Genomic DNA, 13,661 nt, shown 5'->3' with positions numbered 1-13,661 from the left:
GAAGTCAGTTAGCTGCTGCCTACATTCTGCAATAGGACAGGTCAGAAGGAAGACAGTTAGCTGCTGCCTCAATTCTGCAATAGGACAGGCCACAAGGAAGTCAGTTAGCTGCTGCCTCAATTCTGCAATAGGACAGGTCACAAGGAAGTCAGTTAGCTGCTACCTCAATTCTGCAATATGACAGATCAGAAGGAAGACAGTTAGCTGCTGCCTCAATTCTGCAATAGGACAGGTCAGAAGGAAGTCAGTTAGCTGCTACCTCAATTCTGCAATAGGACAGGTCAGAAGGAAGACAGTTAGCTGCTGCCTCAATTCTGCAATAGGACAGGTCAGAAGGAAGTCAGTTAGCTGCTGCCTCAATTCTGCAATAGGACAGGTCAGAAGGAAGTCAGTTAGCTGCTACCTCAATTCTGCAATAGGACAGGTCACAAGGAAGACAGTTAGCTGCTGCCTCAATTCTGCAATAGTAGAGGTCAGAAGGAAGACAGTTAGCTGCTACCTCAATTCTGCAATAGGACAGGTCAGAAGGAAGACAGTTAGCTGCTGCCTCAATTCTGCAATAGGACAGGTCAGAAGGAAGACAGTTAGCTGCTGCCTCAATTCTGCAATAGGACAGGTCAGAAGGAAGACAGTTAGCTGCTGCCTCAATTCTGCAATAGGACAGGTCACAAGGAAGTCAGTTAGCTGCTGCCGCAATTCTGCAATAGGACAGGTCAGAAGGAAGACAGTTAGCTGCTGCCTCAATTCTGCAATAGGACAGGTCAGAAGGAAGTCAGTTAGCTGCTACCTCAATTCTGCAATAGGACAGGTCAGAAGGAAGTCAGTTAGCTGCTACCTCAATTCTACAATAGTAGACGTCAGAAGGAAGTCAGTTAGCTGCTGCCTCAATTCTGCAATAGGACAGGTCAGAAGGAAGTCAGTTAGCTGCTACCTCAATTCTGCAATAGGACAGGCCACAAGGAAGTCAGTTAGCTGCTGCCTCAATTCTGCAATAGGACAGATCAGAAGGAAGACAGTTAGCTGCTGCCTCAATTCTGCAATAGGACAGGTCAGAAGGAAGTCAGTTAGCTGCTGCCTCAATTCTGCAATAGGACAGGTCAGAAGGAAGACAGTTAGCTGCTGCCTCAATTCTGCAATAGGACAGGTCAGAAGGAAGTCAGTTAGCTGCTGCCCCAATTCTGCAATATGACAGGTCACAAGGAAGTCAGTTAGCTGCTGCCCCAATTCTGCAATATGACAGGTCACAAGGAAGTCAGTTAGCTGCTGCCCCAATTCTGCAATAGGACAGGTCACAAGGAAGTCAGTTAGCTGCTGCCCCAATTCTGCAATAGGACAGGTCAGAAGGAAGTCAGTTAGCTGCTGCCTCAATTCTGCAATAGGACAGGTCAGAAGGAAGTCAGTTAGCTGCTGCCCCAATTCTGCAATATGACAGGTCACAAGAAAGTCAGTTAACTGCTGCCTCAATTCTGCAATAGGACAGGTCACCCGGAAGTCAGTAAGTCGCTACCTCAATTCTGCAATAGGACAGGTCAAACTGAAGTCAGTAAGCCGCTATCTCAATTCTGCAATAGGATAGGTCACACGGAAGTCAGTAAGCCGCTATCTCAATTCTGCAATAGGACAGGTCAAAAGAAAGTCAGTTAACTGCTGGCTCGATTCTGCAATAAGACGGATCACACGAAAGTCAGTTAGCTGCTACCTCAATTCTGCAATAAGACGGATCACATGGAAGTTGGTTAGCCGCTACCTCAATTCTGCAATAAGAAGGGTCACAAGGATTTCAGTAAGCTGCTGCGCCAATTGTGCAATAGGACAGGCCACAAGAAAGTCAGTTAATTAACTGCTGCCTCAATTCTGCAATAGGACAAATCACACGGAAGTTGGTTAGCCGCTACATCAATTCTGTAATAGGAAAGGTCACAAGAGAGTCAAGTTAGCCGCTACCTCAATTCTGCGAATAAACCCAATTTATATCTTGATTTAGTTCAAATTTGTTCATTTTACAAGGATTGTGAGACAAGTCATTTCAACATTATATTATTCACTCTCATTGGCACAATGTTAGTGTGGTCGCAGGTGTGTGGTCTTGTGTTGTGGGGGGAACCGGAGTACCTGGAGGAAACCCACTTGTTTGGCTTGTTGACCACAAACCAAACTCACATGCCTCCAGGGATGGAATCAAACTCGGGTCGCCTTGGTGAGAAGCGAGTGCTCTAACCACTGCCCTAATGGGATAATCACACCTTTATTGATTTTTTGTTGGCTCAAACAAAAAAGTATTACATTTGTGTATTTTTTCATTCATAGATATATATGACAAATTTTAAATAATTAAAGATGACATAGCTCCAATTTTCATACCAGCTCAAATGATCGAGTCTTCATCAAATTGACATCTTTTGAAAATTTTGCTTTTAAAATGAAAATTGAGCATTGGACCGAAAGATTAACTTGCTTATCAAAGCTGGAGAGTTTCAATATCTGCCTTCAAATTTTATTGATTTTTATATGCGCCCCACTGATTTTTAAGAAGTTTTTTAATCTATGTATCATTTTAATGAATCACTCACCATGATACAGCTTGAAAAGAAATATATTTTGTATATATACCATGTTTATCTGGTTGGGTGTACTGGTCAATTTTGCAAGGTAAATATTGGTGCTATATTAAATTACATTGTGGCTTAATTTCTCCTATTTTTTTGTCATAAAAGCTCCTATTTTACTCCTACTTTATTATTTGACACTAGTGAAGAACCTGTTCAAAACATCTATAAAAAGTGCTATTTTTAGAACAAATACGGTATTAGAACATTTGGAGGAAAACCACCATAACATTGTTGAAAATCAAAGCATCAATTAACTTGTTTTTACTGCAAATATACATGTAGTGAATAACTTTTGAAGTGGTTTTGTTTCTCTTGTTTTAATGCAATAAGATACCACCTCAAAGTTTCAATGTTCAAGATACAATACAAAGCATGTGATTAAGAATATAGTATTTTCTCATTCAGCATTTTGCAACTAGAAGGACACAGTATTTTAAGATTCAAAACATATCTGTTTCCGCATACACATGATGATAAATATAAGTGTTTTAAAGGACTATACATGGGGACAAATCTTACATGAATTAAGTGTTTGCTTACAATAAGACAAGTCTAAGGGGAATTAAACGTGTATGTATACAATTACAAGTGTATTTAAGGTGTTCACTTACAATTATCTGGATGTTTTGCAATCATTTGGACAAATTTAAGAGTGACTTCACATTTGGACAAATTATAAGGGTGGCTTAACATTTGGACAAATATAAGGGTGACTTGACATTTGGACAAATAAAAGAGTGACTTGACATTTGGACAAATATAAGGGCAACTTGACATTTGGACAAATAAAAGAGTGACTTGACATTTGGACAAATAAAAGAATGACTTAACATTTGGACAAATAAAAGAGTGACTTGACATTTGGACAAATAAAAGAATGACTTAACATTTGGACAAATATAAGAATGACTTAACATTTGGACAAATAAAAGAGTGACTTAACATTTGGACAAATAAAAGAGTGACTTAACATTTGGACAAATATAAGGCTGACTTGACATTTGGACAAATAAAAGAGTGACTTAACATTTGGACAAATATAAGGCTGACTTGACATTTGGACAAATAAAAGAGTGACTTGACATTTGGACAAATAAAAGAGTGACTTAACATTTGGACAAATAAAAGAGTGACTTAACATTTGGACAAATAAAAGGGTGACTTAACATTTGGACATATAAGGCTGACTTGACATTTGGACAAATAAAAGAGTGACTTAACATTTGGACAAATATAAGGGCGACTTAACATTTGGACAAATAAAAGAGTGACTTGACATTTGGACAAATATAAGGGTGACTTGACATTTGGACAGATATTGGACAAATAAAAGAGTGACTTAACATTTAGACAAATATAAGGGCGATTTAACATTTGGACAAATATAAGGGCGATTTAACATTTGGACAAATATAAGGGCAATTTAACATTTGGACTAACACAAGAGGCTGAATTAGGTCATGTGGCCTGCATTTAGACAAATATAAGAAGGAATTTAAGGTGTGTGAGTACATTTAGACAACAAAAGTTTTAATTTAAGGTGTTTGGGTACTGTGACTTTCAGGTATCTGATTACATTTAGACACATATAAGGGTTAATTAAAGCTGTTTGGGTGCAGACAGTCCTATGTTAAGCATGTTTGTTTATATTTAAGACCATACATGTACATATATGACGTCCGTTTGTGTGATTGGTATTAAAGTTATGAACATAATAGGAAGTAAATGAGTGCTCTATGACAAAGCTAGATTGTATCAAGGGAATGAATTATTAACTAACATATTTAAACGGACATTGTGTTGAATAATGTAACGTAAGTGACATTGGAAAGTTTATCATGTATTCTATGTATAAAAGAACAACAGAAAGTGGAAAAGAGAGTTTGTTTACAGGTTAGATTTATAACTTAAAGGAAATGTTTATTTGTTCATTTGAGTTTGTAAGTTTGATTTCAATGAGTTTGTAAGTTTGATTTCAACATTAAATCTTTGAAATGCACTGTTTTAAGTGTCAAATAGGTGGATCAGGCTTCTTAAGATGACGGTTAACTGTTTTTTTACTCAATTTCAGATGTACATATTTCATAAATGTATGCTATGACTTGTAACCACAGCCCAGTATTTATTCTTAATTGTAAGAGTGCAATAACAGCTTGTGTGTGATTTATGTCATAATGATTAATGACTTAAGTAACATTCTTAGTTGAAGATCTGTATCTTGTTGAGAAATATTCCAGTCATTAAATAAAATAAAACAGGAAATCTTAGAAGATGTACTGTACGGTTAGATGGAAGATGTAATGGTTAAATGGGACATGGACTGGATAGATAGATGTATTTGAAAGATGGGAGATGTTTTTGTTAGATGGGAGATGTTTTTGTTAGATGGGAGATGTTTTGGTTAGGTGGGAGATGTATTGGAGAGATGGGAGATGTATTGGATAGATGGGAGATGTATTGGATAGATGGGAAATGTATTGGATAGATGGGAGATGTATTGGATAGATGGGAGATGAATTGGATAGATGGGAGATGTATTGGATAGATGGGAGATGTATTGGATAGATGGGTGATGTATTGGTTAGATGGGAGATGTATTGGATAGATGGGAGATGTATTGGTTAGATGGGTGATGTATTGGATAGATGGGAGATGTATTGGATAGATGGGAGATGTATTGGTTAGATGGGTGATGTATTGGATAGATGGGAGATGTATTGGTTAGATGGGTGATGTATTGGATAGATGGGAGATGTATTGGATAGATGGGAGATGTATTGGTTAGATGGGAGATGTATTGGTTAGATGGGAGATGTATTGGATAGATGGGAGATGTATTGGATAGGTGGGAGATGTATTGGATAGATGGGTGATGTATTGGTTAGATGGGTGATGTATTGGTTAGGTGGGAGATGTATTGGATAGATGGGAGATGTATTGGATAGATGGGAGATGTATTGGTTAGATGGGAGATGTATTGGATAGATGGGAGATGTATTGGATAGATGGGAGATGTATTGGATAGATGGGAGATGTATTGGATAGATGGGAGATGTATTGGTTAGATGGGAGATGTATTGGATAGATGGGAGATGTATTGGTTAGATGGGAGATGTATTGGATAGATGGGAGATGTATTGGATAGATGGGAGATGTATTGGATAGATGGGAGATGTATTGGATAGATGGGTGATGTATTGGATAGATGGGAGATGTATTGGATAGATGGGAGATGTATTGGATAGATGGGAGATGTATTGGTTAGATGGGATATGTATTGGATAGATGGGAGATGTATTGGATAGATGGGTGATGTATTGGATAGATGGGAGATGTATTGGTTAGATGGGAGATGTATTGGATAGATGGGAGATGTATTGGATAGATGGGAGATGTATTGGATAGATGGGAGATGTATTGGTTAGATGGGAGATGTATTGGATAGATGGGAGATGTATTGGATAGATGGGAGATGTATTGGATAGATGGGAGATGTATTGGTTAGATGGGAGATGTATTGGATAGATGGGAGATGTATTGGATAGATGGGAGATGTATTGGTTAGATGGGAGATGTATTGGATAGATGGGAGATGTATTGGATAGATGGGAGATGTATTGGATAGATGGGTGATGTATTGGATAGATGGGAGATGTATTGGATAGATGGGAGATGTATTGGTTAGATGGGAGATGTATTGGATAGATGGGAGATGTATTGGATAGATGGGTGATGTATTGGATAGATGGGAGATGTATTGGATAGATGGGAGATGTATTGGATAGATGGGAGATGTATTGGATAGATGGGAGATGTATTGGTTAGATGGGAGATGTATTGGATAGATGGGAGATGTATTGGATAGATGGGAGATGTATTGGTTAGATGGGTGATGTATTGGATAGATGGGAGATGTATTGGTTAGATGGGAGATGTATTGGATAGATGGGAGATGTATTGGATAGATGGGAGATGTATTGGATAGATGGGAGATGTATTGGTTAGATGGGAGATGTATTGGATAGATGGGAGATGTATTGGTTAGATGGGAGATGTATTGGATAGATGGGAGATGTATTGGATAGATGGGAGATGTATTGGTTAGATGGGTGATGTATTGGATAGATGGGAGATGTATTGGTTAGATGGGTGATGTATAGGATAGATGGGAGATGTATTGGATAGATGGGAGATGTATTGGATAGATGGGAGATGTATTGGATAGATGGGAGATGTATTGGTTAGATGGGAGATGTATTGGATAGATGGGAGATGTATTGGATGGATGGGTGATGTATTGGATAGGTGGGAGATGCATTGGATAGATGGGAAATGCATTGGTTAGATGGGAGATGCATTGGATAGATGGGAGATGTATTGGATAGATGGGAGATGTATTGGATAGATGGGAGATGTATTGGATAGATGGGAGATGTATTGGTTAGATGGGAGATGTATTGGATAGATGGGAGATGTATTGGATAGATGGGTGATGTATTGGATAGATGGGAGATGTATTGGATAGATGGGAGATGTATTGGATAGATGGGAGATGTATTGGATAGATGGGAGATGTATTGGATAGATGGGAGATGTATTGGTTAGATGGGAGATGTATTGGATAGAAGGGAGATGTATTGGATAGATGGGAGATGTATTGGATAGATGGGAGATGTATTGGATAGATGGGTGATGTATTGGATAGATGGGTGATGTATTGGATAGATGGGAGATGTATTGGATAAATGGGAGATGTATTGGATAGATGGGAGATGTATTGGATAGATGGGAGATGTATTGGATAGATGGGAGATGTATTGGATAGGTGGGAGATGTATTGGATAGATGGGAGATGTATTGGTTAGATGGGAGATGTATTGGATAGATGGGAGATGTATTGGTTAGATGGGTGATGTATTGGATAGATGGGAGATGTATTGGTTAGATGGGAGATGTATTGGATAGATGGGTGATGTATTGGATAGATGGGAGATGTATTGGTTAGATGGGAGATGTATTGGATAGGTGGGAGATGTATTGGATAGATGGGAGATGTATTGGATAGAAGGGAGATGTATTGGATAGATGGGTGATGTATTGTCTAGATGCTGATCTTACATTATATAATGAGAAGACAACTCTAATAGCATTATTTGTCTGTAGTTTGTTTAAGCTGAGTTTGAACATCAAGTAAAATAAGATTTCACTATAAATGTCAATACGCTTTGTTTTTCAGTGTCGCCACTGCGGTCAGCTTCTCTATCAAATGAGCCAAAATCCGCACCAGCTCAGGGTTCAAAGTTGTCTCCCTTCCAGAACTTTCAGAATGACCACAGCCACGCGATCATCTACCGACCAGAGAGTCCAAATACTGTCAAGGTGAGAGCATTTCTGTTTCGTTGCATAAGTGTACAACCATTTGGGTTAACTTAAACCATTTCACAGTATTTTCATTCAAAAATGCAAGATTTTATGGATCCTTTTAGTACTGTCAGAGGTATAGTCATGATGTTGTGTTCATTGACATATGAATGAAATTAAAAGGATATACTTTCATGCTCAAAAGGAGTGTAAATAAAATGTATTAATTAGTACCATTTAGCAATAATATACCTCACATAAATGTGTATCTTCTTTGTATATGCAAAGTCGATTGGTCCATGTGTTTCTGTATTTTAATCAAAATCCAGTTTTATAAAGCCAGCGGTCCATATCATATTTTTGTTCGGTCGGGACCTCCTCCTACTTTAAGTATGATAAAGACCGCTGACGTCATTTAACTGTTGAGTGCAGCTTGCGATTTTCACACTGGTGAAAAAAAGTTGCAAGTAAAAAAATATTTGCTTTGTTTAATAAACACATCAAACGCGCTTTAGATTATGGAATAAAATGTTCAGTATAATATACAAAATATAATACTGGGCCATATGGCATCATAAGGACCAGCCAGTCAGCCCCTGGAGGTGAATGGATATCGGCTGATGCCTCAGGCCATGTACACTTTTGGGGGCTGACTGACCAGTTCTTATAATGTCATATGACCCTCAGTGGTGTGTAATATTTTAGCATGAATATACATGGCATGCTAATTGTTTTGTTTTTTTTGCCTCTATATTTTATTGAAACTTTTTGCATTTCATTTGCTTATATCTTACATTCGGTGTTATGAGTTTGGATCTAAATGTTGTTTTCTTGTATGTATAACACTTGAGATATATGTGTTACTATTTGTGTACATGGAAAATACTTAGCTTTAAATCCTGATCAATATCTTAAGTATCTTCTGTTGACCTGGCACATTGATCTGAAACTCATGATAAATTGGCAATCCAATCTGGGGGCTGAGAACAATTTCAAGGAAAACCTGACAGTCTTGGATGGCCTATCATCACTCTATAGAATTGACACTTGTGTTACTCTAGGAAGAGAACTATATATGCTGCAACAAGCATTAGCTTAAACCTGCAAATTTGCTGCAACTGGCATAAGCATTAATCTGGAAATTTGCCCCAAATGGTTTTTTCTGATGAATGTAAGAATGCTCTGTCCACTGCCTTTATAAATTGAATGTATACAGCAGGGTGAAGTTAAAAGGCAGCAGGGTGCAAGAAAAGGGCAGCTCAGTGCCCCATCCTGCTATTTAGGCTTAGCTGAAGCACTGGTAGTCATTTTGAAATACACTCTTTTTTTAACATCAAAATCTATTAGGGATGATCCAATATGACTTTGTTCCCTGTCTCACTAGAGGCAGTTTACAATTTTGATCATTGTTCTGTACGTTCTTAATCTAGGGCATGGGAAATCATCCGGTAAATGTATTGGGAATGTTATTCCGTTATTTTATTTTTACCCTGACATCCCCAGCCCCGTTTTGTTGTTCTTTTAACTGTGTGTATAACTTTCTGTCCTAGAGGAATAGTATATATTGTAGACCTTATGACTGTATAAATCATCTATGGTAGCAGTTGAATTCACGACAGCTATTACATCTACCCACCCATTTATGTTACTAACTTGTCCAACAAACCAGTCTAAAGTATTATTATAATATGATGTTTGAATTCAAATTGCTGACAATTTTGTTAAAAAAATAACTTAAATTGAGGGGGGTTTTTTATTTGTTTTTAACTCTTTTGTTCTTTGAAGAAAACATGTCGAGGTTTTGTCTTAGTCTAGGTATTGTTGAAATTGGTGTCGGCATTGTGAAAAAAAATTTACCTTGGCCATAACACTAAAACTGTTTCATGATATTTAAATGAAACTTGGAACACCTGTTGCAAGAGACCATAGGCATATACAATATGAAGCAAGGCCCAACACTCTGACTTGAGGAGTTATGACCCTTTTTTGACTGAAAAAATTCAGACGGGCATTAGCATTCAATCTTGTTTTGAACATCACTTTTAAACAGCAGCTGAAGAGTTCTTCTTTTAATAGAATGTTTTTAATCTAATCGGGAAAATAGTTAGTTTTTCAGCCAAATGAATAATCATTTGTCACGTTGCTAATTTTCAACAGAACGAATATATAATAATGACGACTTACCATAAGTTTAAGGTTCACATTACATGACCCCAAACCCCTTACACACTGTCTATTCAGAAGTTATTATAAGTGTTATTCAGATGGCAATCTGTGTTGTCAGTTATAATAAAGTCACTATAAATCTTCATGGTGGTGAATTCAACTTGCCTAATGTTTTTATCTAAAGCTTGGTCAATTTCAACCATTTTCATTGGTTAGTAGATTGTCATGTTAATTAGTTCAAAATAAAAATAAAAAGAGACCACTCTCCACTAAAAATATTTCTTTCCCACTGTTGGCTGTTAAAATGTAATTAGAAATAAAATAGAATAATGCTGTGCATTTTTAGGTGTATTCATTATGACTTGTACAGATATTCATTCACTTTCTGCTTCATTTTACTGTATCCCCAGATAGGAGTTGCGTTCGTCTCGTCTCATCACGTCCCGTCCCAATTATTTGTCTTATTTATCTCCAGCAGGATTTCACCTGCACTCATGAAACTTCATATGTTGGTCAGCATGGGCTATTGTGGCAAATTTTCGTCACGTAAAAATCCCCTGGTGTAATATCAAAATCCCCTGGAATTCAGACCAAAATCCCATGGGAAGCCTCTCAGAAATATGGCATGTATGTGCACCTACAGTTTGTCAAAAAATAGTCCCTTGACATAGTAAAATTTTCTACAAAATAAAGTGTCACATTTAGCTCCAAAAGTATTTCACACATAAAACTTCATGGGAATGTTTGTCAACATGGGTTGTTGTGCTCCTGCCATTTCCATTACATTTTTAAATATCCATTTAACAAGAGTTATGACCCTTTAATTAGTAAGATATATGGTCTTACAAATCTTGTTTCAATTGTTCAATCTACTCTCTTGAAACTTCATAGGAATGTTGGTCAGCAATGACTGCCAGGCCACCTGCCATATCTGTCATGTTTCACTCCATATATTAACACAAATGGACACTCAACCATTCCTGTGTCCAGGAAGCATCTGGGGGTATTCATCACAACGGTGATAGCTCTTTTTAGCTCTAACTCTGTTAATGTACTATAACTATTCAAGTGATATTCACTGCAGGATTTTCAATGATTTTGCAAATAATTTTTTATACTACTTTTTATGATTTCTGTAAAGAACAGGGCAAAAGTAACAAAATTAGAAAAATACATTAAATTTGTCCTTTGATAGAAGCTGAACCATTCTATTCATGATTTTGTACATCTAATGACTATTTCAGATTAAAGTAGGGATTCTCATAATGATTTTGACTTTGACCTTATAGAAAACGTCCCTTTGCATTGACCTTGACCTTACAGCTGAAAGACTTCATCCCTGTAACTGATAATTATTATACTGTTCATTTTAATTTGCTGAAGCTCTGTTGCTATTAATCAAATTCATATGATGTTAGACTGAAGTTGATTCTGAATATTGTTTAATAAAGTATTGAACTTGACATTGAAACTTTGTCTACTGATTCTCCCCACTTTTTCTTAACATTAAGCTTATTAAAATGATATCCATGTTTTTTTGACCATTTTCTTTTATTAAAGTTTCTTGTAAAAAGGCTGCTGTAAAAATCATGTTGACCTTGACCTTTGTTTATTTCAGTTTTCTGTAAAAACCAAGTTTAATATTGACCTTTACCCCCTTGTTTAATTGCTGTTTTCTTTAAAGAGCCATGTTTAATATTGACCTTCACCCTGGTTTATTATTGCTTTCTTAAAAGAGCCATGTTTAATATTGACCTTCATCCTTGTTTATTCCTGCTTTCTTTAAAGAGCCATGTTTACTATTGACCTTCACCCTTGTTTATTGCTGCTTTCTTTAAAGAGCCATGTTTACTATTGACCTTCACCCTTGTTTATTCCTGCTTTCTTTAAAGAGCCCTGTTTAATATTGACCTTCACCCTTGTTTATTCCTGCTTTCTTTAAAGAGCCATGTTTGATATTGACCTTCACCCTTGTTTATTGCTGCTTTCTTTAAATAGCCATGTTTGATATTGACCTTCACCCTTGTTTATTCCTGCTTTCTTTAAAGAGCCATGTTTGATATTGACCTTCATCCTTGTTTATTGCTGCTTTCTTTAAAGAGCCATGTTTGATATTGACCTTCACCCTTGTTTATTGCTGCTTTCTTTAAAGAGCCATGTTTGATATTGACCTTCACCCTTGTTTATTGCTGCTTTCTTTAAAGAGCCATGTTTGATATTGACCTTCACCCTTGTTTATTGCTGCTTTCTTTAAAGAGCCATGTTTGATATTGACCTTCACCCTTGTTTATTTCTGCTTTCTTAAAAGAGCCATGTTTAATATTGACCTTCACCCTTGTTTATTTCTGCTTTCTTTAAATAGCCATGTTTGATATTGACCTTCACCCTTGTTTATTCCTGCTTTCTTAAAAGAGCCATGTTTGATATTGACCTTCATCCTTGTTTATTCCTGCTTTCTTTAAAGAGCCATGTTTGATATTGACCTTCACCCTTGTTTATTCCTGCTTTCTTTAAAGAGCCATGTTTAATATTGACCTTCACCCTTGTTTATTCCTGCTTTCTTTAAAGAGCCATGTTTGATATTGACCCTCATCCTTGTTTATTGCTGCTTTCTTTAAAGAGCCATGTTTGATATTGACCTTCACCCTTGTTTATTCCTGCTTTCTTTAAAGAGCCATGTTTGATATTGACCTTCACCCTTGTTTATTGCTGCTTTCTTTAAAGAGCCATGTTTGATATTGACCTTCACCCTTGTTTATTCCTGCTTTCTTTAAAGAGCCATGTTTACTATTGACCTTCACCCTTGTTTATTTCTGCTTTCTTTAAATAGCCATGTTTACTATTGACCTTCACCCTTGTTTATTCCTGCTTTCTTTAAAGAGCCATGTTTAATATTGACCTTCATCCTTGTTTATTCCTGCTTTCTTTAAAGAGCCATGTTTAATATTGACCTTCATCCTTGTTTATTGCTGCTTTCTTTAAATAGCCATGTTTAATATTGACCTTCATCCGATGTTTATTGCTGCTTTCTTTAAAGAGCCATGTTTACTATTGACCTTCACCCTTGTTTATTGCTGTTTTCTTTAAATAGCCATGTTTGATATTGACCTTCATCCTTGTTTATTCCTGCTTTCTTTAAATAGCCATGTTTACTATTGACCTTCACCCTTGTTTATTGCTGCTTTCTTTAAATAGCCATGTTTACTATTGACCTTCATCCTTGTTTATTGCTGCTTTCTTTAAAGAGCCATGTTTACTATTGACCTTCACCCTTGTTTATTCCTGCTTTCTTTAAATAGCCATGTTTACTATTGACCTTCACCCTTGTTTATTGCTGCTTTCTTTAAATAGCCATGTTTAATATTGACCTTCACCCTTGTTTATTGCTGCTTTCTTTAAATAGCCATGTTTACTATTGACCTTCACCCTTGTTTATTGCTGCTTTCTTTAAAGAGCCATGTTTGATATTGACCTTCATCCTTGTTTGTTCCTGCTTTCTTTAAAGAGCCATGTTTAATATTGACC

General features: G+C 36.8%; 1 protein-coding gene across 11 annotated transcripts in view; it reads left to right on the top strand.

Annotated features, from left to right (window-relative positions):
• The window catches only part of LOC128231233 (5'-AMP-activated protein kinase subunit gamma-1-like), a 247,073-nt gene that overhangs the window by 211,572 nt on the left and 21,840 nt on the right, over window positions 1-13,661 (top strand). For all 11 annotated transcript variants that reach the window (XM_052943836.1, XM_052943806.1, XM_052943793.1 and 8 more), the window contains one exon: window positions 7,846-7,988. In XM_052943836.1, coding sequence (XP_052799796.1) covers window positions 7,846-7,988 — 143 coding nt within the window. The remainder of the gene's footprint in view (window positions 1-7,845; window positions 7,989-13,661) is intronic.

The sequence above is a fragment of the Mya arenaria genome, chromosome 1 (genome assembly GCF_026914265.1).
Source record: "Mya arenaria isolate MELC-2E11 chromosome 1, ASM2691426v1".
NCBI lineage: Eukaryota > Metazoa > Mollusca > Bivalvia > Myida > Myidae > Mya > Mya arenaria.
This window is presented reverse-complemented; position numbering and strand designations above follow the sequence as displayed.